The sequence below is a fragment of the Stegodyphus dumicola genome, chromosome 10 (assembly GCF_044657685.1).
Source record: "Stegodyphus dumicola isolate Sdum_Otavi_A_Nest chromosome 10, ASM4465768v1".
NCBI lineage: Eukaryota > Metazoa > Arthropoda > Arachnida > Araneae > Eresidae > Stegodyphus > Stegodyphus dumicola.
This window is the reverse complement of record NC_140777.1, coordinates 87,010,156-87,034,120: the sequence shown is the minus strand read 5'-3', so window position 1 is coordinate 87,034,120 and position 23,965 is coordinate 87,010,156. Positions and strand designations below refer to the sequence as shown.

Sequence of the window (23,965 nt, the reverse complement as noted above, 5' to 3'; positions counted from 1 at the left end):
AAAAATTTCGATTGACAAATTAGTCAGTAGACACAGCAATTATAGGACTTGAACAGCGGAACTTTGTAACTGAACAAGAAATTATGTCTGTTTATAGAATTTAAGAGAATGTATTATCACATAAAAAACGAAGCAACTTAAACAACTTACATTGAAAGAAATGTTTAATAAAGTAAACAAATAAATATTAAGCTTTTTTTTGTAAATTTTGATACCCTTTAGATCATAATTGTTCTTTATTTCATAAATTACGGTTTCATATTTTTAATTTTAGAATTTCTGCATGCCATCTTACTACATTTATACTGATGATCTATAATCCGGAAAAATCGAAAATCCGGAATCGCCGAAGTCCCGACGAGTCCGGATTAACGACTTTTGACTGTAAATGAATAAATTCTTCATTTCAAATACATTTATATACAATTTAATGAATATTTATGTATTTTGTTAAAGAAAGATACATGCTTTTTACACGCACACGCATAAATACCCATACATATTTCATATTTTTCATTTCCTGCATGTGCAAATCTTTAATTTCTGTGCATTCACTATATTTTATTTTTAATTAACCCAAATAAGTAAAACGTGTAAGCCCAAAGGAATTATTTTTCAGATATATAAAATTAAAATGATGAGTTTAAAATGAGCAGCAGTAAAGCCTCTCTAAAAAATTTTAAAAGGTACATGTCACAATAATATATGGATGTGAAAAAAAATTATTTTATTTAAAACATTTTGGCGTTTGAAGCATAAAATAAAAGTAGCGAATACTCTATCGAGGGTGTCGAAAGACGTATACAATTTTAAAGGTACCATAAGGTATTTTTCATTCTTTAAGCATAACATTTTTGTTAAAATTTATATTTTTGTAGTTCAACAGCTTAGAATTTTATAAAACAAATTCATAATCAAAATCGCTGTTGTTAGTTATCGAGAAACAACCAATTTGTGATTTTAGCGTAAATGTCACTAAACTATACAAATTTCTATTATCCATCACACTATGAATGTTTCTTTCATGTGAAAGTGTCCCTTTTTCGAATTGTATGGAAGTGTTGTGTGTCGAAATACTATCAGAACACTGTAAAGCGAGCTTCTGAATGTAAACAAAGAACACCCCATCTGGTGATCGAAGCTTCGAAGCAGTGCTTCACTTCTAGTGCCGGTTGGCCACTCCTTCCTTTCTTACCTCCATGATACAAACATTGGTGAAGAAGTCTACACAGCAATAAATGGTTGATATAGAACTTAAATGGACATTCTGACTTTTGAATTAACTGTAACATGCCTTTGGCATAGTTCAAATTTCTCAAAGTATAACAGAGCAAAGTTACATTGTATTATTGAGGATCATCATCTACTTGAAGTCCTAGATGCATACATGTGCATCAATGGCATATTCCCAGAATTTGCAGAATATGTACACTGCTCAAAAAAAAAAAAAAAAAAAAAAATGGGACAGTCCTATATCTCCCGATCTACTGGGCCGATTGACAAAATTCAAATTGCGTTCTTCATGTCTCGAAAGTGCGACTTAGGATATATATTAGATTTATATATAGCACTATTCTAACATAGGTATTTTGACAAAAAATCAGACTTTTTCTGAAATAACATACCGATTTTTTTACATATTTCGATTCTACGACTCAAATTACGCCTAAATAGGAAATTTTGTAAAATTTGGAGCGAAATTTATGGAGAAATTCACAAATTTATGTTGGCACTTTTTTGTCAGTTTGCGCCAAGAATACTTCACTTGGCGAACTTCTTAATATATGGCAACCTAGTTTCCTTTCCCATGAGAGGAAAAAAAGTCACCATCATTCCCTTTTTCCAAATAATATTCTTTATATTATATTTTTAATTATAACTTATTATTTTAAGTAATTTTTTTTTTCGAATTTCATTTTAATTGTTTAAGTTGCACTTTTTTTTTTTTTTTTTTTTCGAATAACTGTTTTAAAAATTTCTATTTACCTATTCGAACTGCGTAAATAAAGGTGCAGCGTTTATTTTTTTTTTTTTTTTTCAAATAGTTTTCTTTATATATATTTTTTGTCATAGTTATTATTTTAGGTAATTTTTAAATTTTTATACTTTTATTTTAATTGTTTGTGTTGCATTGTCTCTTCAGATAATTGTTTTAAAATTTTCTATTTATTCCTTCGAACTGAGCATTTTAAATATATTTATTAATATCAATTTTCCAGAATTTGATTTTATTTATTTGAACTGCGTTTCTTTCGGAAGAATACTTTGTAACCCAGACTACGATGAGTTTGAAAACTGCATACTATATTAAAAGAGAAAATACAGTAAAGCACAGTTTTACACGCCTTTCAATGTTCTGTTCAGAAAAGATATATATAAATAAGAGAAATGTATAACCGACATTTTAACTTAGGATGACTTGCATACACTGCTTTAAATAGTTTTATCATTGTGCCCATTGCTTTACACAATTTTATCCTACATTTGTTTCTTAAAATGTTATTCATATTTTAGTCAAATATTTTATTTTTGAAATCGCAAGAATCAAATATCATAACATTGAAAAGTTTTAAATTAAAAAAAATACAAATACTAAATTTTACGAAAAAATTTATTTTTCTTCTCTTTTTCTTTAAGCATTCTGAAAGTATATTAAAAAGTATCCAACTTTTCGAAACATTTTGGTATTTCTGACAATCATTTTAAATAAAGTTATCGCCTTCCATTTCATAAAGGCCCACAAACGGCCGAGCGGTAAAGACGTAGATCACTGGTAGTTCGGTCCGAGGTTCAAATCCCGCGAACGGGCTGGTTGCATGGGTGTTTTCGTGGTTTTCACGATGTGTAACGTGTATACGAGCCAGTTTCCCTTAGAAAGTCCTCCACGAAGGCATCCCTCCCTTTAGGCAGATAGCCCTCGTGTGCTTTGCCATAATTAAATAATCCAATCCAATCCTTAATTAAATATAATTGATTTGAAACTTCTACTAGAACTGACGGTAAGAATTGAAGTGCAAATAAATAATATCGTGTGCAATCTTGATTAATATAAAATTAAAAATATTTAAACAGAAAAGTATTTGCATTCAGACAGAAAGTTTTTTGAAATATTTGCAATTACTTTATAAGAAGGATTTATTAATAACCGTAATAATTATATATTATATTACTGATGATTAGGATTCAGTTCTTGACAATTACATTCTAAATTAGAATTTTAAGGGTATAATGAAAATACGCTATGCACAAAAATACATTTTAGGATAAAAAAAAAATGAGTTGATTTTTAATGTTTTAAAACTTCTTAAATTCCTTTAATAAACATTGTATCCTCGTTATTAATTGAATCCAGAATGTTGGGTGTCGTTTATATAATTATTCTTACTTGTCCACAGCATCTGCTGACTTATCCAGCCATTAAGTAGCTGCAGATCATTTCTCCATAGCCATTGAACTTCCATTAATTGAGTCTCTAGAGGGTTGCATGTTTATATCATAATTTGACTTTTATAAAAATGATTATTCTAAATCTTATGGATGCTAGTATCAGCCGCTCTTTCAGCCACTTCAAAAGCAACAGTTTGTTTAGAAATAAGTTATGCAGTTAATGTCATAAAATTCAAATAAACATCAAACGAAAATTCTCAGTTTTAGACAATTTGATTTAAACGAAGTGAGGTAGCAGACGATAAAACGCCGAAGGTAAAAATTTATTCTTACAAAAATTTACTCTTATTTTTATTTTTATTTTTTTTTTTTTTTTTAAGATAGAGAGAAATTTAAAAAAAATAGTTAAAAATTTGAATAATATCATCTATAATTTAAAAAAATAGCTTTTCATATATTATTAATAAATATTTATTACGCATCATTGAGGGAAAAAATGTTATATAATTAATTCTCCGTAAAATTTTACTTGAAATTTAAGGTTAAAAATAGCTGTGGCAATTCACTGTAACAAAAATATATAGACCACATTTGGCATTATTATCGCTCAAAAAAAAGATGCCAAATTTCAAAACACGAAAATATGTAAATTCGTGTATATCTTAGAAAATTCTGAATAAAAAAGTCTAATTTTTTGCAGATATGCTTAAAAATACACCTACTTTAAGATGATGATAAAAATTTTATAGGTTATAATTCAAAATTTTTTCGAAAAATTTATTAAAATTATTTAAAAATAGAAATTTAAAAAATAAAACACAAAAAATGGGTAAATTTCATTTGGAATGAACCTAAATTTCGAAATGTGAGAGAAAAAATCAAAAAAGTTTAATAAAAAAAGAGATATTAATAAATATTTGCGAAATTCAATTAACATTGAGGAGCTAAAATTTTGAGAGCTTATATTTTAAAAACTACTCGTACAATTTTTACAAAACTTGGTATTCTGGTATAATTTGAGTCGTAGAATCGAAATATGGAAAAAAATTGGTATGTTATTTCAGAAAAAAGTCCGATTTTGTGTCAAAATACCTATGTTAGAGTAGCGCTATATATATATCTAATATATATCCTAAGTCGTGCATTCGAGACATGAAAAACGCAGTTTGAATTTTGTCAATCGGCCCAGTAGAACAGGAGATATAGCACTGTCCCATTTTTTTTTTTTTTTAGCAGTGTACCTGGATAATGCATTGCATCTGTAGTTGTTCTGTGCTAAATTCAGTTCGACAAATTGTTCCGTACGTACAAGCTGATCATGTCCATAGATCACTATAGCAACCCCACAGACATGTTACTTTGATTGCTACTGAGATCACCGTACAGGGATTGCTCTGTCCAATGACACTAGGTTCGGCTCTAACGCCTCCCATAAAATGCTCCACCTCAATGGAAGTGCACAATATCATGGGAAAACTGCCATTCATGTAGAAAATGGGCATTGAAGAAGCGGCTGTGGTCATGAGATTGTGCAATTGAATCATGGCAGAGATTTTACTAAATACCTTGCACAGATATTCAACAAAAAGAATGGTAAAAATATATTTACAGGTACCTACCCCTTTGGCAAAAATTGTCGATTTTTGGCGGTACATGGATACTGACTTTGTGCAATTCTTTGACTTGTTATTTTGTATTTGTGTAGCATGGAATTACACAAATTCAGTATTCACGTAAATATTGACCTATTTTCACTTAAAAAAATCGCAGGATTGTACAAACTAGGAATTGCACACTCCCTTGGCTTTATCCATGTACATTTTGACCTATTTTCACTTAAAAAAAAAAAATTGGAGAATTGCACAAACTTGGCATTGCCCACTCCCTTGAATTTGTTATGGTACACGTCGATACATGAGGGTTGTCCAAATGAAAAGTGGACGTGTGCGGAAATGTCAGAATGAATGCATCGATAGCAGCGCCACTGCACAAGTATATAAAGGGCGGTATGATGTATGCATCTCGGATGACGTGTAACCGTGAAACCTGTTTGTAAGAGATTAAATTGTGCGAAAGGAAAGTTGTGCTATCCATGGATGCGTCCAGATCGTACGGTTTCTGGTTGCGAAAGGTGAGCGTAATGCGGACATCTATCGAAGAATGGTGACAGTGTATGGCAACCACTGTTTAGGTCGTACGGCTGTAAACAAATGGTGTAAATGTTTCTGTGATGGGCGGCAAACGACATCGGATCTGCTAAGATTGGGCCAAACAAACAAGCGATCACCAATGATTTCATTGCCTCCGTTAATGAAATGATCCAAGCTAATCGAAGGGTTACGACCCGTGAAATCAGTCACAAATTCAACCTAAGTAAAGGAATAAACATCTGGGGTACAGCAAAGTGTGTGCAGTATGGGTACCAAAACACCTGACCCTTGATCATGAGAAACGACGAATGGGCTTCTGTCTCCAGCACTTGATCCATTATGAGGAGAATCCCGCATTTCTGGATTGTGTCGTTGCAGAAGAAGAGACCTGGTGCCACACTACACAGCCGAATCCAGGAAAATGAGTATGCAATGGAAACACAGCTCATCTCCTCCAAAACAGAAATCAAAAGCAACGATAACTACATGGAAAAAGATGCTTTCATTTTTCTTCGATTGTCGTGGACCACTTTTAATAGAGTTCCTGCCCCAAGGGAGCACTATCAATTCCGCACAATACTGTAGTACTCTGATGAAACTGTGACAAGCAATAAAAAACAAATGGCCGGGCCTTCTCACATGAGCGATCCTTCTGCATGACGATGCCCACCCACACGTCTCCCAGGAAACCCAGAGGACCTTAAACACATTCCATAGGGAGGTTTTGGAGCACCCCCTGTACAGTCCGGACATGTCACTCTGTGACTTTCACATCTTTTAGTCATTTAAGAGAGCCTTACATGGAAAACATTTTTATTCGGACGATGGAGTAAAGGAAGCCGTGCAGGACTTCCTCAGGAATCAGCCCCAATCTTTCTACAGCAAAGGCATCAATCGAGCTGCTGCTGCAACGCTGGGACCTGTATTTCAAGGACCATGGCGATTTCTTTTGATTTACAATAAAGGTATTATTTTTCTTCAACTTGTCCACACTTTTCATTTGGGCAACCCTTATAGTTTCACTTAAAAAGTCAAAGGAGCACCCAATTCTAGGTAAGAAGTATATTTACAGAACATTCAACTACTCAGATTACCATAAATGATACAACAACTTGGCAATAAAGAAAACAACAACTTATGATAAATGAAACAACAACTTCACGATAATACAAGGGATACCCTTTAGTCTACTCTAACTAAAAGGGCTGTATTAGGAACAGTCATAGAAGTGTATTGGTATAACCTCACAATGACTCCAACATTTCATTACCTCGATGCCAAATCGAGTAAACAGTTATTCAAGTGCATGGGGCCTAAGTGTCTTCAGATATTTTCAGCGAAATCAAATACTATTTTAAAAAAAGAAAAGAAAGAAACGAAAAACATTCATTTATTTTTGAGCCTACAAGTGTTTAAAATAATAAAATAATCATATGTTGAAATTTTATCTAAAACAAACAGCCACTGGAATAGATTGGTTATTTAAGAATTAAAAAAGCTGCAAGTTTTAAATTTGACAATTAAGTTTACTAATTTTAACAACTAATTATAGCAGGCATTTCAGCAAAAAAGTAACTCAAAACTTCTAAATATCACAATTTTCTTTTGCCAAATTATAAAAGCTTCATAAAATATATGACATGATTTAACTTGCTCATTTAAAACAAAGTGAGACTGGAAACATAATTTAGTAGCATTTGATGTTCCTAAATAATCTTTCAAGTATATTTTTTAAGAGTTGTAATTTTCTGGATAAAACTTATTTTGATGGCTAAAATAACTGAACTAAATAATATAAATTAAAAAAAACATGATCATATATGTAATTTAAATTTGTTCAGTATTGTATTTAAAATGTGTTCAATATTATGTGGGCTAACATTACATTAAAGGTTAACAAAGCATGTAAATATAAATATATTAATGCAGATCTAAAAAATATTATGATAAAATTTTGAGCTTGTAAAAAAATAAATAAACAAGGCAAGAGCCTAAAATTCAATAATTTCAGAAATCAGAATTATTCAAAGAAATAATGATTGCTAAAATATTTTACTGTGACATAGAAATGATATATATTGTGTACTATACACTAAACAAAAACAAAAACTTGAAGCACATTATAGATATCATAAATACCAATTATGTTTGCCTAAAAAGGGAACGTTATGCTCCACACTTGTGATTTCTTCACTGAATTATTAATGTTAATTTGTGCAGACCAGATTTTATTTTAAAAAAATGTTCTGAATAAAGTTACCATTAATGAAACTGTAAGCAAACAAACAAATGGGAGAAATTATTATTTTCCTATCTTCTTTATGAAATATTATTTTGCATAAATTTAGTACAGAACAACCTACACAACTTAATTAGGAATATTACATAAAACAAAGAATCATGAATTGTTTCAACTTTACATATAATTATTTATGCAATATATTTTTAAAATCAATATCTCTTAGAAATATGCACACAGGATTATGGAAAAACAGTAGTAACATTTACATAGGTTTTAGAGATCACTTCAACTATTGTATGAAATTGACTACTGTAAAAGTGAAGTTGCAAGTAAAAGTTGAAGATTCAAAATGGGAAATAATATTAAATATTTGTAAAAGAAAATTCTGAAAGAAGTAATTACGCAGAATTTAAGCTTAATAGAAACAAATCTCTGATAAATTCATACCAGTTTTAAAAAAAATAAAACAATAAATATATTTAACTTCAAAAAAATTAAAACACTAGACTAGTTTTCATTTTCTGAAGATCTCATTCCCGTGTTTCAAAATAAACAAACAAAAAAAAAATGTAAGCACTAATGTAACAGAACTTACGCATGTTGTTAAAGGATGGCTTTGTTTTAAAAAATAAGAATCGTGTTTGTTTTTGAAAAATGATTTAGAGGTACAGTTTTTCCTTGAACGTAATATACGTAATGGGAAGGAATTAGTCAGATGGATATAAATAATCAGATTACACAGTAATATTTCTTAAAACTTAAATTTAAGAACGTAGTAAATACGTTAATCAATTTAGTAATCAAATTTTATCACTATATAACATGAAATGAAACCGAATCTATTAGCGCACGAAGTATCATAGTATCTCAAAAAAAGAAGGTAAACTGGTAGAGATGACGAGATTAAAGAGCCAGTTTCGAGTTATCAAATATCTATAATAAAAGAAACAAAATGTGCTATAAATTAACGATAAAATATCAAAAGTCTGCAACAAATATAACTATTAAAGACATAAGATTCATTTGACATATTAAGAAAATAATATACTACTACTAAAACTGATGGCAACTATGATCAACTTATTATTAAACGTCCGCAGATGTCAAAACATATAGCAAATAAAAAATAAACCTTCAAATTATGTTTAAATAATATCTTTTAATATTAAATTGTTCAAAATTCTAAAATAAAATAATAAATGTCGTAAAATGAACATAGTATATTTTGATTAGCTTAAGCCTATCGCCTAAGCTATCATTAAATTTTTAGTAAACATAACGCCTCTTTAATATCATTAAAAACTACAAGATACAGTTTGGAGTACCTTTCAAGCACCTATTAGTTAGTACCAGTGTTTTTTCGCGAATCTAATTCTTACTGCTCTGTGAAGAATAATGTAAATATTTCAACAATAATGCCAACATTGACGGCACTCATATTGAAACGTCAAAGTTTCTGGCTGCTGGTGAAAAAATTCTGACAGCATACATAATTTTAAAAGTAGGAAAGAAAATATTGAACATTATAATTAATTATAAATTCTCACCAAGAAAATTTACAAAAACGAACAAAAATTTTATATATAAAAACTCCATCTACGTTTATAAAAGCAGGCCAGATTTACGTGTGCCAATGTTGACCGGCTGGTGACTCAGTAGTTGTATGGACGCAGGGTTGCATGTTGATGACGGTATCGCCTAAATATACTATCTCTCGCCAATATTTTTACTACCAATTTATTATTTACTCTGACACTTCTTAAACTGTAATTTGCTACCATTAAAGAAAATAACAAATTACTGTACTTTTACGAAAAAAGACACAATAATTATATAAAAAAATTGAAAATAAATGTTCATATTCCAAAAGTACCATCGCAAGCACGATTGGCGAATTGAAGATAAGAGTTTAGGAATGTAAACAAACTGAGTGCTGTGTCGTGGATTAGAAGCATGGCTTGTACTCGCAGTTGTCCATTAATTTTTAATTCTAAATTGCCAACTAAATTGATATTTTCCTCTAAATCGAAAACGTGGAATTCAGCTATCAGTGCTAAATTATTTAAGGTCTGTAATCCAATCAAAATTATTTAAAATGTAATTTCTAAACGAGAAGATAATATGAGTTCAAATTTTTAATCTGATTACTACAATGTGTTATCGTATAAAATCATTTACTATTGTAGTCCGTTTTACCATGCAAAACTTTCTTTTAGCAATATCGTCATTAAAAAAGTTATTTAGAATTTATTAAAGAATAGATATTAACAAAGGAGCGTGCGAAATATATGTTGTATAGAACTGTTTTTTTAAAAATTAAGAATTTTCAGATCGATTATTAGTAGCAAAATATTAAATTTTTAATGCATTTCAAAGATATCTATATATCTTTTAATTGTATTATATATAATTTTCTTTCCATCCCCTAAATGTTAAGTGAGTTATAATTTTTAATTTGTACAGCATTAAAAAAATTGACGCTCTAAATCTTACCCTTGTTAATAGAATTGCAGTTTATTCTGTTCAGAATCTTTAAACTTTTAGCATGCATATTTATATTTTTATAGATAATGTAATAAAATAGTTTTTGAAGTTCAAAATTATCTATAATCTCACTGATGAATAATTTTTATTCTAACTGTATTCTTAGAATGTGATAATTGCTAGAAATAATTGTAAATTAAAGTAGTTTTATGTCACTTTTCATTGCAGCCTGAGATTTTTACTGTCCAAGTGTGCCAATTTTCTGATGTAAAGCATAAATTATATAATATAGATCCTATTGATCATCATGAAGAGGTTAGTATCAGTTCTTTCTCTAATATGACTGAATTTGCAGAAAAAATAATATCTTTTTAGTTTTAAATTAAAGTTTTAAGAACTTCTGTAGAAAATTAATTTTTGGAAACTGAGCTATAATATTAAACTACTTCCCAATCTAATGTCCCCATTGCCAACTAATGGTAGGTTTTTTTTTCCACAAGTTAATGGTAGTTCTTTTACAACACAAGTACACAAAATAATAAGGGAGAATCCATTTGTTCTGAGGTGAGTTATACTATATGTAATTAATGTTTGGTGTAAGTGGCATTACCTGATTTTGGTATAAATGGCAATGCAGTTTACTATTGTAAAAATTCTAAATCCCTTATGGTATAATTTTGATTTATTCAATAATATAATTTGTCATTACTTTGAAAAACTAAGTGGTTTTTATGAGGAAAATTTATCTCTAAACAACTATTAATTGTTCTCCAGAGAGGTAAAATGGGATGAAAAATATCCTTAGCATTTAATCAACATAATTTTTTTGTAGATAATCAGAATGTATAAGGAGGGCTTGAATGTCTTATTGTTATTACCTATAGAATTCAAAATTTATGGCTTCCTCAAACATTTAATCTGATTTTATTTGAAATTTATTCTAATGAATTATGTAAATTAATAAAAGTAATTTCTTTTTCTAAAATGGAAAAATTGAATTGAAGCCTGAAAGTGAATTATTTTTGAATTAAATTATTTACCTGCATTCTGTTATTGTTTTGCAGTTCAGTTTAATAAAACAGCAAAATGTAAAAACTAAGTAACAAATTATGGTATTCTGCTCTTTTTTCATATCTCATCCATCTCTGTTGATGAAGATATCAATAATTAAGTAATAATCTGTAGACAAATTTTGGGATTTAAGCATGCAAAAACATAAACCTATGAAGTATGCCGATGTAGTTTTTGGATAATTTTTCATTTGTAGGACAAGTGCTAGATTTCATGTCACCTGATGAAATCTATGCAGCTTCTAATTTCTTCTGCTAGTGCATCCTTAAATTCTGAAAATTTTGCCATCTTTGAATTCCATTGATCAATGCAACCACACTGATTGTCCCAGCAAGCTTGGCACTAGACTTTTCGCCACCTGGTGCAGACTCCACAAATCCGAAATTCTGTTGCCCGATTCCTTCTATAATTGTAAATATTTTGCCATCCCTGAATTCTGCAACCCAATGGGGTTACACTGGTTGCAAGACCTCCACTGCCGGGCATTGGCTCAAGTGCTGCTGCTGTATTTATTAAAATGATTAGTAATATAATAACATATAGCAGACTGTTGTTTCTACATTCCACCAGTTTAAACACTTTTATGAACTATATTCCCACAAGAACTTTTTTCTTATTTTTTAAATTGTCATTCTTATTTATGAGCTTATGGCTTTATAAATAGCTTTTTGCATGCAAAACATGATACTGCTTTTTGCAGTCTATACAAGTACGTGAAATTGAGTATCTGCCTTGTTTATTTTCATTCCCTCTTGTTATTTGCCCATTTGATCCAGTATAAAAGAATTTCTAAGGAAGTAAATCACCATGCTATAGAAATAAAGTCCAAAATCCAGAGGTTTGATATTCTGAAAGGCAGGGCCGTTCCTAGGCCATCGGCTGCCCGCTTACTTTCCTAGAATTGCTGCACCCAAAATTAAAAAAAGTGCTCAATGATTAATAAAATCTTTAGTTTCATATTCACTAAGTACTTACATATGACAAATTGTATAAAAAGTATGTACATATGACAAGTACTTACAATGAATTTAAAATATTTAGTTGTGGGATTTAGCTTCCTCTGATTTTCATATAATGATTCCTTTGATTGAGTACTTTTGCCCGCTGCACTCCCCACTAGCAACGGCCCTGTTGAAGGTATCCAATATCTAAACCTACAGACCATCAGCAAGTTTTTTTTAACAAAGTTCTAGAATTTGAGAGTATAATAAAAAAAAAAAAAATTGATTAAAAAAAAGGTTATGCTGTAAAAGCAGTTTTTCTCAAACACTTACTGGCTAGGTTGTCTTTCCATGGTCAGTGACAATGATTTAATTGATGTTATCCACAACCAGTCCTTGAGTAGGTAGTGAGATGTTAATATTTTTCTGTCTGACCTAAATATTAAGTGAAACACCAAGACATATTTGTTTGTAAGGAATGCTGCTCATGTGGTTTTTCTTTTGTTGGCATAGTTGGGGGGGGGGGACAACAGAAAGAATTCGATTCTGAAGAATTTAAGTTGACATAATAAAGTGTGCACTACCTTAACCTTCTAACTTGATCAAACTTATTATACTTTTGCAGGCTGTTATCGCAGCTATCTTTTCAAAATTAAAATTTGAATTGTTTGTAGTGTTGAAAAGAGTTTTGATGTTTGGAGCTGTAATAGAACCTGCAGAGCAAAACATATGCGATACTTGCCTTATGTAGCAGCTTTGGTGAGATAAAATGGCATTGGCAAAATTTGGGCCTAAGTAATTTGGTACAAAGATCTCTATATTTCCAAGCCTGCAATTAGTGCTTTTAATCTAATATTTCATTCAAATTTTCATTCTCTACTGTATTTTCTGCTGCCTTCAAGAACTTTTCAATAGTGTGTTTATGTTTATATTTTTATTCACAAATGCAAGGAAACCTTTTAAAATCTAGAAAATCAGAATTTGTATTTTCAGAAAAAACAAATTATACAATTAATTTTTTTCATTTTATTTTAGCATATATTCATCAAAATAACTAAAAGAACAGATTAAAAGCGTATTAAAAATACATATGTGAAAAGAACTTGCAGCTTATATAACCCAATTTTATGATGTATATATGGATTCTAAATTTTACTTAAAATGAAATTAAACATTTACTTAAATGAATTAAAAGTTTTTCATGCCCCCTTTTTAGTTAAACATATCTTTTAGTACTTAAAAATGAAATATAGGGGTGAACAAAAATAAAGGAGCACCCTTGTCAAACTATTTTATTCTAAGCTGTTGAGTAAAATATTATTGAATTGTCAAAAGATCCATACAAGTAATGAATTTAGGAAGCAGTTTAAAATGTAAATTAGCAGCAATGATATGAAAGTTTATATTAATACAAATGCACATTAAGTGGAACACTTAAAAAAAAAACTGCATTCTGATGCCACTTATGAAGAGAAAAGCAGTTTCTAGCATCTAGCTCATGTGAGAATGTTAAATAGCATAATTTCTCTCGAAGTATTGTGCTTCAGATCTTAGGAAAGTTAAAAACTGACAAAGTCAGATCATAGTGTTCACCTCTGGAGTGAGCTGAAGTGTAACTGCATGTTTGTGGACTTTGTTTCAAGAGATGGAAAGTGTTAAAAAAAAGGACCTTGTCAAGATCTTGGTGACGTATTGTCTTTAACATGTTGATAAGTGTCATCTCACAGGGCAATAGGTGTCTTTGGAGCAGGTGTCAAAACAGCAATCAAAACACAAAGACAAATTTTAATGTGAACTGGAATAAAAGTATTGAAAAAATAGTTCATAGATGCCTTTAGTCATGTGGATTATATGCATATAAACCATTTTTTTTGTGTTCTAAACTCCCAACATGTGGAACTGAAAGAAGCTTCAGAATACTTTGATGGGGAAGCTGCTGAATGGAGCCAGTTTTCTCCTGCGATAAGTCCACTAATATTCTATCTACAGATAATCAATAACTTCTGATCTAGAATGAATGTGCATCCTATGTAATTCGGCACATGTCCAAGAAAACCTACATTTCACTGGAGGGCAGTGTGTTTATTTGGGCAAGGATAAACTTGGATAGGTACACTGATTATATATCAGTTGAAACTTAGGAATGACATTTTTAAACCTTTTGTCATGATTGATATTTTTGCTATCACCAGTTTAGCTCTCTTTATAGGTATTACATTTGCCAGCCTAATCAAGTGCTGCATATGAATCAAATGTTTGAAGAGAAACAATAAAGCATATAGAGGCATGCTTTAGGGATTTAAAACTGATAAAGCTTTTTTGAGATGCATTGTGCTAGACCACATCCTCATTTATACATTTTCAGTTCTTGAAGTGGGTAAAAAATTCTTCTAAATCTCATCTACTACCTCATTAATATAATGCCTTGTATATGTAAAGAGATTTACATATTTAAGTGGTGACATACTTTGACAAAAATTCATCAATGCTTATTTGTTCTTCAAAAGATAGGAATAGCAGTGACCTCTTTATGGATGAACAAAGGTTGCTGAAATTTTTGAGGTACAGATAGGTTTTTAAAGTTATGCATAAGAAATTTTAGAAGTCCTCCATCAATAAATGCACTTTTATAGGTGAATTTTTTAAAGATTAAATGCTTCGAGCTATTCATTTCTCGATGTCGATGAAAAAGTGCATTTATTGCTTCATCAATCTCATTGTCAGATTAAATTATGTCCACATAAATTCTTTTTCTAGATTAATAAATAGTTAAAAATCACACATAGCTAGATTAGGTGAATAGAGTGGATGTTCTATCACTTTGATGTGTTTTTGTTCAAGGAACTCAACTGTCAATTTTGCTGAATGAGAAGGTGCATTGTAATGTTAGAGCATGAATCCTCTAACATTCACTTTTTGAAGAATTTCTGGAAAACACTTTGTGGTGTACCAGTAGCTGTGACTGTCTTCTGTCCTTTCAGCTTGATAGTGTTGACCATTCCAGTACTTCTCAAGAAAACAGCATGCATTACTTTTTTTGTGCCGCATTGTCTTTCCCCCATTGTGGGCATGGGATTATCTTTAAGACCCATACTTTACTCTCTTGACATATTGGAACATCAGAAAATGGTAACTTTTTTTTAACATTATATGATGTCATCATTCTCCTGATACTTTTTTGAAGTGAAAATAGATCAATGTGTACATGGAGAAAGTCAAGGGAGTGCACAATGCCGAGTTTGTGCAATTCTCTGGGTTTTTTTTTTTTTTTTTTTTTTTTTTTTTTAAGTGAAAATAGATTGATGTGTACATGGACACCGAGTTTGTGCAATTTTTTAACTTGTTATTTTAGTTTTGTGTAGCAGTCATATTGAAATTGGGCTTTGCTAGCCAATCACCAGTTTCTGCCAAGGGGCACTTTGAAATATATTTTTAACATTTTTTCATACAAAGTTCTTCATGAATAATTTTATGTATGGGGCAGATCTAGTGTTAAGTTCCTTCTGGATTATTATGTAGGTAAAGTGATTATCATTGATTAACATTTTCTGTGTTAAACCATCTGAATCAGGGCTGTATTTAGACTTGATAAGGCCCTAAGTCATTTGAGATATGGGGCCCTTAATAAGTCCAGATATTATATGTTAGTGCCAAATATGATTTTCGGATACCTGGAGGGTTTTTTGTCCCCCCCCCCCAAGAAAGTGGGGGCCTAAGCTATAGCTTGTGTAACTTGTACGGAAATCCTACACTAATCTGAATTCAGTAGCACTAGATGGAACTTCTCCAAATGCTAACTGTAGACATTGAACACATTCTTCTTTTAATCTTATTTTAAAATCATAGCATGATAATGTTCTCCAATCAACTCCTTTTTTCCTTTTGCCCAAAATTTATTCTATGCTAAACTAAGTAAAAAATCATCTGCTAGGCTAAAATAGTTCATATTTCCAAACCTAACCATTAATTTTTTTGCTGCCAGTTAATGTCTGCACGTATCTAAAACATTTCATAATGACCTACATATTTCCTCTGAAATTATCTTTATTCACAACTGAATTATGATTTTTCATTTATTTATTTCTTGATCTTCTTATCCTTTTCATATATGATTTTTAAATTTTATGCTGCTTGTGCATCAATAATTGCCTGTTCTTACTAAATTAAGAGTTGACCTAATTTTGTTATAATTCAATTAGTCAAAATACTTATTTTTTCTATAAGCTATTCTGAAAAAAAGATATGAAAATAGCAAGTTTTTTGATAAATCAGTAATACAGAACTGTTATTAAAAACTGCATTTTCATGCTGTAAACTAATATGTTGAAAGAAATTCATTGTTTTAATATATGACGTCTATAATCCAACTTTCTTATTATAGAAATTTGACAAAATACTTATTGCAAATAGAGGGGAAATAGCATGTCGAATTATCAGAACATGTAGACAGATGGGTATAAAGACAGTAGCCATACATAGTGATGTGGATTCAACTGCAGTAAGTTATTTATGTGCTTTGTTCTTGAAATGTATTTAAACAATTGTTTTTACCAGTTGTATTATTGTAAAACTTTGAAGTCAAACATAAAATAGTAAAAATGTGCCAAAAAATTAATATTTATGCTTTAAAATGTCTGTAAAATTGATGCAGATGAGCCTATGTAAAATACAGAGAGTGTTTACATATTTTTAGAGAAATTTCAGAACCATTTAATTAATGTTTAAAATGTAAAGAGGATTTTTTTTAATGTCTTATCTGATAGCCTTTTTTCTGGATTATAAGTCTGTATCATGTTTCCTTGATAGAAAGGCTTTTCATAAAATTCCCGGTTTTGTTGATTTCCATTCCTTTTCCACTACTTTCAGAATCCATTTATAGTTGTGAGTTTGCATTTAGAAAGAACTCTTTTCAAGAGACTAGAGGCACAATAATCCATAGGCGAAACATTAGGAGACTTTACAGGGATACGTTGAAGAATTATATATGCGTAACCCTATATCAGTTTTCATTTTTCCAGAAATGCAGTAGTACTTTTCAAAGTATGACTTGTTACTTTATCTTGATGAAGTTTCATCTTTGAAAATCATCAAGATAAAGAAAAGGAATTTCTTCTACAAATTTCGGATGTAAAACTTTCTCTTGATTGTATATTGAAATGATTTTATCACTTTTTTCCCTCTCTTCTTATTTTTAACTTCATTGTAAGAGAATCCTGCAATGATCATAAACACCTTATTGCAACTTTCTTTGCATTGATAGAACTAGGTTTGTTCATTTTGATTTCCAGGGACGTATATTGAAGGAGGGAAAAGGGAGAACATCTGTTCCCAGGTACAGCATCTACTTGGGAACAGATATTCCCCTTTGGCAAACTGAGGTTAAGAAATTTTTAGAAGGGGGGCAAAAAATTTTTAATTGTCCCCAGGTGCTGGAAGCTCTAGCTACAGCTCTGTTGTTTTCGATAATAAATACACCTCTTTTTTTGTTGTTGTTGCAGTCATTTAGGTAAATCCATGCTTCATCGAAAGTCACAATGTACTTCATCCCCCCTGCTAAATTGTTTTCTTAATGGTTCTACAAATTATTCTGCATTAAGCCATTTGTCTTGAAAAAAGCTGGTGAAGATTATCTTTTTTAGCTTTTTCAAGTTGTTTATTGTTTTATTTGTCATTGGTGCAGATGTATTTAAAGACTTTGCTATTGATTACTGCATCAGCAGATTTTCTCTTGCTACCAATGATTTTCAATAGAAACAGTATATCTAAAAATCTCCTTGCCATCTAAAAATAATGAATGAGGGTTGTTTTTTCGATTAATAATGTTGTTTATAGTTCACTTGGAAATTTGAATACCATGCATTTCAGAACATTTTTGGAATGTGGAATAGGAATTGAGGAGTGAAAAAAAACTTATCCTTCAATCCACAACGTGTTCACATTCAACATTTTCAAATATATATATATATATATGTAATAATAAAATTCCATAGTCAAGAATACATTTTAAAATTCTAACTGTATGTACTTTTCATTTTTAATGGTGATGGTCTCTTATTTGAAAGTACGTGGAATTAAATCCACAGCCCCGTAGTCAAGTTGTTTTTCCCGCCTTTTCTACATGTACAGTTATAGAATGTTCTGGAGATATTTAAAGCGAAATGGAATGGCTGGCATCATTTCTTGGAAGCTCCGCCTTTCCAGAGGCTATAAAAGGAATCGCAAAGGAATATTGGGGTCTTTTTCTTAAATGTAACGATGCAGTAAACTTCATACAAAAAGTTATTAGTAATTTTTTTCGATTTACTCCAGAAATATGATTTTTGTAACTGGTATTTCTCCTGACCAATAATAAATGGTTCCTGTTTTTTAAACTTATTGTCTGATAATTTAAGCTACGACTACATCTACTATATTTCTTCACCAATCTATTTATTCCGGACAAAAGCTGGTACATCATATATATATATATATATATATATTTAAAAGTAGCAGACAGTATCTCTCACTTCAAATAATAAGCTGTTGCAAAAAATTTGTATTTCAAAACATATGCTTTTTTTTTTTTTTTAATTCGTTATTGAAATCATTTTAAAACTGTGTAAACAACCTCTGTATATAACAGTACCACCTATGCCTGTCATTTATTGCCACTACATGTGAAAATAGACTTCTAGAGATGATTCTACTGTAAGAATGGAAAATGAACCTGTTTAGTTCTATTTTTCTTTTTCTTTTTTCTTTTTTTATTTATTTATTTATTTATTTATTTTAATGTAGTGTAATGATTGGTACTTGCAAGATGGATTATAGCATTTTAGAGGTAAAAGTGATGAATCTTTACATATGACCATTTCAACAGTGTACTGTGACTGCAAGATTTTGGCAAAACCTCAAACTTAACACGTAAACAACCAAAAAAAAAAAAAAAAAAAAGATAGATACATGAATGCACCCAGTGTCACAACATGACCAGAATCATTTCATATATTTAGAGTGCTACACTGCACTATGTAGCTTCAAAATTCAATATTTGGGCCCCAACAAATAGCAGTATGTGCAAATGTAAAATAATTTGGTGTGTATTTAGTTGGCTGTCTGTCACATTCCTGGTGCATCTGTATTTGTTTTCTGGTGCATATAGATGCACCAGAAAACTTTCTATATGATAAATTCTAAGTTTTCTAAGTTCTACAATCTAAAATCCAAGGAAAAAGGTTTCACTTACCTTTGTTCCTTTCAAAGTGTTTCCCGGATTTGAGCTCGCCGATTCCTATTTTTGAAAATTAATCAATTAATGCTAAATCTTAAGAAGAAGAAAAAAAAAAACTTTCAATTTCATAATAATTCAATGTTAAGATATACAGAAACACTAGAAATACAGCCGAACATCTAACATCTCTTCTATCTACAAAGCCGTTTGTTCATTCTTGTTGCCAAAAGTTAATAGCAAAAATTAAAGTCATAACATTTTGTCGTGTGTCATCTAATGACTGTTTATTAATTTGCTTTATAATTTTTTTCTTTATAGCCATTTTTGACACTCCTAACTTTAAGTTTTAAGCAACTTCTGGGTAAAACTAAACTGTTAGGTAGCCTTTTTTTTTTTTTTTTTTTTTTTTTTTGTTGTTGTTGTTGTTGTTGTTGTTGGTTTTATACTCTGAAGGCAACAGTTCTTCTCTCCAGCACAGTTCCATCATTGGAACAGAATTGGCATGAAGTGTTCCCCTCCTTTGGTAGTCCTTCTGTACCTGGGTCTAAATTAGAGGGTACATAATGTATTCCATTAGAATCTGAAAATTAGAGGGTACATAATGTATTCCATTAGAATCTGAAAGCAAAGGAAAGTTAGTAGGGCACAAAGATGTTTTTTCCTTTTCTTGTAATTACAAAGGGAACAATTTTTGCACAGGACGTAAAAAGGAACCATATGCTGTTTTTACAAGAGCTACTCTAACCCAATGGTCCTTTCCAAGATAAAGTTTCAGTATTCACTCTAAATTCCAGTTCAGTCTTTTGGTATGATCATTTCCCAGCAAAACTATGTCTCCTTCATTTAAAATACTTTCTCTTTTTACCTTATATGCTTCTCTCAGTTGCCCTAGATACTCAGTTCTAAAACTCTTTCTTAAATCCTTTTTCACTCGTAACACGATATGCAAATTTCGTCTTTAATGTGTTTGCCTCAATGTTGTCAAACTCGGGTACGCCGATTTTTTTAATATCTTGTAAGAACACAGCAGGAGTCAGAGGTTCCTTATCTTTGGGATCTTCCGAAATATAAGTCAGCAGTCTTGAATTTATAAATTTTTCACAATTGCATAGAACTGTATTAATTTCTTCATGATTCACAGACATTTTGCCTAAAGTTTTCCTTAAAATTCTCTTCAGTCCAATCAGCCTATCCCAGGCGCCTCCCCACCAGGGGGCGTTAGGAAGTATTAATTTCCATGTGATTGGATTTAGCCCCTCTATGTTCTTAAATTTCTCTAAGAAGTGCCTTTGAAATTAGAACCGTTGTCTGAGTAAATGACTGCTGGTCTTCCCCAACGTGCTATAAATCTCCTCAAACCAAAAATAAAATTTTTAGTGGAGATTGAGGTTAGCAATCGGAGATATACTGATAAGTCAGGATCAAAATCCGAGCCTTTTTTCCTCCTTTGAGAATAAGAGGACCTGCAAGATCCACTCCTATAATTTCAAAAATTGCGGCATCTTGTACACCAGGGATGTCAAACTCATAGGTACACTTGGGCCAAACAAACAATGTTTAACTTTAGGCGGGCCACAAAAACAAAATCAATATTCATAGAAACGTAGATTTATTTCGAATAATACAATAATAAACGTATATGTTTCAAAAGAATAAATTGAGTTTAATATATATTTATATAGAAAAGAACAAGAAAAATTTAATGTTTACGTCCTGATACTTGACATCTCTTCTCTGCTATTATCTTTCCTATTTCGGGAGAAGTTTTGTTTGCAGTGATAACTTTCAACGCTGACCCAAGGTGAGCATCATTAATACGGTTTCTAATAGGAGACTTATTACCTTTCATGACTGAAAATAACTGCTCGCACCGATAAGTGCTACCAAACATGGAAATAATTTCATATGCGAATTTTCGAGTATTTTCAAACCTGGCTGGTAAATATTTGTAAAATTCAGGCACACCCACTTCAATGAATTTTGCTTTCAAATTTGAGTTGCATTGAATCTCGATCACCTCCATTTGCATATGGCTGGGTACTGAGTCAATATTTATTGAGAAAATCTAAGAAAACAAAAAAAATTTGTCTTCGAGGGAACTAAAATCATTAAACCTCGTTTCAAATTCAGTTGTTAAATTTGCAATTTTTTCTGCGTATTTTTGATACGAACAAGTATCATCTAAACTTGATTTGTTCATGCTGCACGTCGGGAAGTGCGTCAAATCTTCATTTTTAAGTTGTTTTTCCCAAAGAACTAGTTGACATTTGAATGCTTTAATTGTGTCAAACATGTTCGTAATGATATGATCTTTTCCTTGTAATGATAAATTTAAATCGGTTAAGTGTTTGGTTATATCAACCAAGAAAGATAAATCTTGTATCCATATTGGATAGTAAAACAAACTTACGTCTTGATTTTTCGTTGTTAAAAACTGACATATTTCTTCTTTCAAATCCCAGAATTGTATGAGAATCTTGGAGCAAGATAACCAACGTACCTCGGTATAGTAGGACAAACCTGAATATTCACTATCTAACTCACTTAAGAAAGCAGTGAATTGACGCTGATTTAAACCTCGAGATCTTATAAAATTTATAACTTTTTTTATATATGACAAAACATTCTCCATATTTATTACTTTCGTGCATAGAACTTCTTGATGTATAATACAAAGCATATGATGAATGTTTGAACCGTGAATTTCACTAAGTTTTTTTCTTAGTAATTCTACGAAGCCCTTGTTTTTCCCGGTCATTGATGGAGCGCCATCTGTAGCTACAGAATTTAATTTTGCCAAAGGTAGATTGTATTTCTGCAGAAGTCCAAAAACACAAGTAAATATATCTTTTCCTGTGGTAGTACCAGGCATCGGTATTAGTTCCAGTAATTCCTCAAAAATGTTAAAATTCTTGTCACAAGAACGAAGAAACACTGCTAATTGAGCTTTGTCACTAATATCCATGCTCTCGTCACAGGCAATGGAGAAACTTTCGAAACTAGATGATTTTGCTTTGATCTGATCACTTAAATTCGTAGCTAAATCAATAACTCTCTCCGAAATTGTATTTCGAGACAATGAAATTGATTGAAAAGCCTTCACATTTCCAGGACAGACAATTTCTCTAGCTTTCATTAGGCATTCCTTGATGAAATCACCGTCAGTAAAAGGCTTCGAATGTTTAGCTATCAACTCGGACAAGACATAGCTTGCATATACCTCCGCTTCACTTTCTTGCAATACTTTACTAAACATGGAATGTTGCTTTTTCACTCCTAACCTGAGCTCTTTCAACTTTTCTTCTCTCATTAATCCTTCGTAATTGTTATATTTCGATTTGTGTTGTTCGTAATGACGTTTAATATTATATAACTTTGGTACATTAATAGTATTATTACATATCAAGCAGATTATTTTATCTTTTATTTCACAGCAAAAATATTCTAATTCCCATTTTGCTTATTATATTCTATGTTCGTCAGCGATTTTTTGTTTAATTTTACTACCACTTGGTTTTGATATAGACATACTGAATACAAAGGGCTGGAATAAACACGGTTAACGTTAAAAAGTTAACAAAAATTTATTCTTTCTGCAAGAGATAAATTAAAATGCTGAAATATTTCTTCAAAAATATTCTAGCAATATCACAAAATGTCAAATGTTTAGCAAAAATCAATTCAAAAGAGAAACTAATTCTATCTCACAGCGAAATCGCTACAAATCAATCACAGCATTAAGTAGACAAACAGTTTCTAGAACTACAGCTACTGAGATGAGTTGTTTGTTCTCAGCTTTTATAAGCTTTATAATTAATTTCTCGAATATACTGGAAACATCTATAAATATCTGGATTTTTGTGGATGGCAACAGCAATTACGAGATATTTATTTATTATGTATTAAATGCACGTGCTGTTCTATTTTTAACCTTCCAACGCAGCTGTCTGTTCAAAAATCGTCTGCGTTCCTAAGGCAACATGAAGCAAATCTAATTACAATTCTAAATAAAAAAAAAACTAAATAACTATGAAATCCGTAACAATATGAATTAAGTAATAATTAATAATAAAGCAAAGTGCATGCACATGCATGCACCAATATATCGTACAAAACTATGATTGGAAATCTGAGACCATGAGTTTGGCCACATTCGGCTATCGGGGGATGCGTACAAGTTCTGAGTGCATGTGTCCCCCAAAAGCCGAAGGTAGCTGAATGCAAGCTACTCACACGCATTTGTAATTTAAGTAGTGTGTGTGTCAGCTCAATGTGAGTAATCTAACAACACTGAATAAATTATCCTTAATTACTTAGCAGTAAACATTTAATTTTTTTCTTCGTCGATATGTTATTTTATTATTATATATTATTATTTGCCGATATATTGGCCGGGCCGCAAAAATATTTGTTGTGGGCCGCATGCGGCCTGTGGGCTGCGAGTTTGACAAAGGTAACTTAGAGTCCCACGAAGCTCCTA

At 31.0% G+C, this 23,965-nt stretch overlaps 2 protein-coding genes across 6 annotated transcripts in view; one reads left to right on the top strand and one right to left on the bottom strand.

Annotated features, from left to right (window-relative positions):
* The window catches only part of faf (ubiquitin carboxyl-terminal hydrolase-like faf), a 199,447-nt gene extending 189,933 nt beyond the window's left edge, over positions 1–9,514 (bottom strand). For 2 of the 5 annotated variants that reach the window (XM_085825210.1, XM_085825214.1), the window contains exon 1: positions 9,327–9,452. The gene's annotated coding sequence lies outside the window, so the exon portion shown is untranslated. Of the gene's footprint in view, positions 1–8,374; positions 8,521–9,104; positions 9,261–9,326 lie in introns of those variants that run through there. The other 3 variants (XM_085825211.1, XM_085825212.1, XM_085825213.1) reach the window with 3 other exon arrangements.
* Positions 9,515–9,566: 52 nt separating this feature from the next.
* Positions 9,567–23,965, top strand: part of LOC118195613 (propionyl-CoA carboxylase alpha chain, mitochondrial-like) — an 80,473-nt gene continuing 66,074 nt past the window's right edge. The window contains exons 1-3 of the mRNA XM_035366949.2: positions 9,567–9,846; positions 10,492–10,578; positions 16,657–16,773. Coding sequence (XP_035222840.1) covers positions 9,733–9,846; positions 10,492–10,578; positions 16,657–16,773 — 318 coding nt within the window. The 5' untranslated portion in view covers positions 9,567–9,732. The remainder of the gene's footprint in view (positions 9,847–10,491; positions 10,579–16,656; positions 16,774–23,965) is intronic.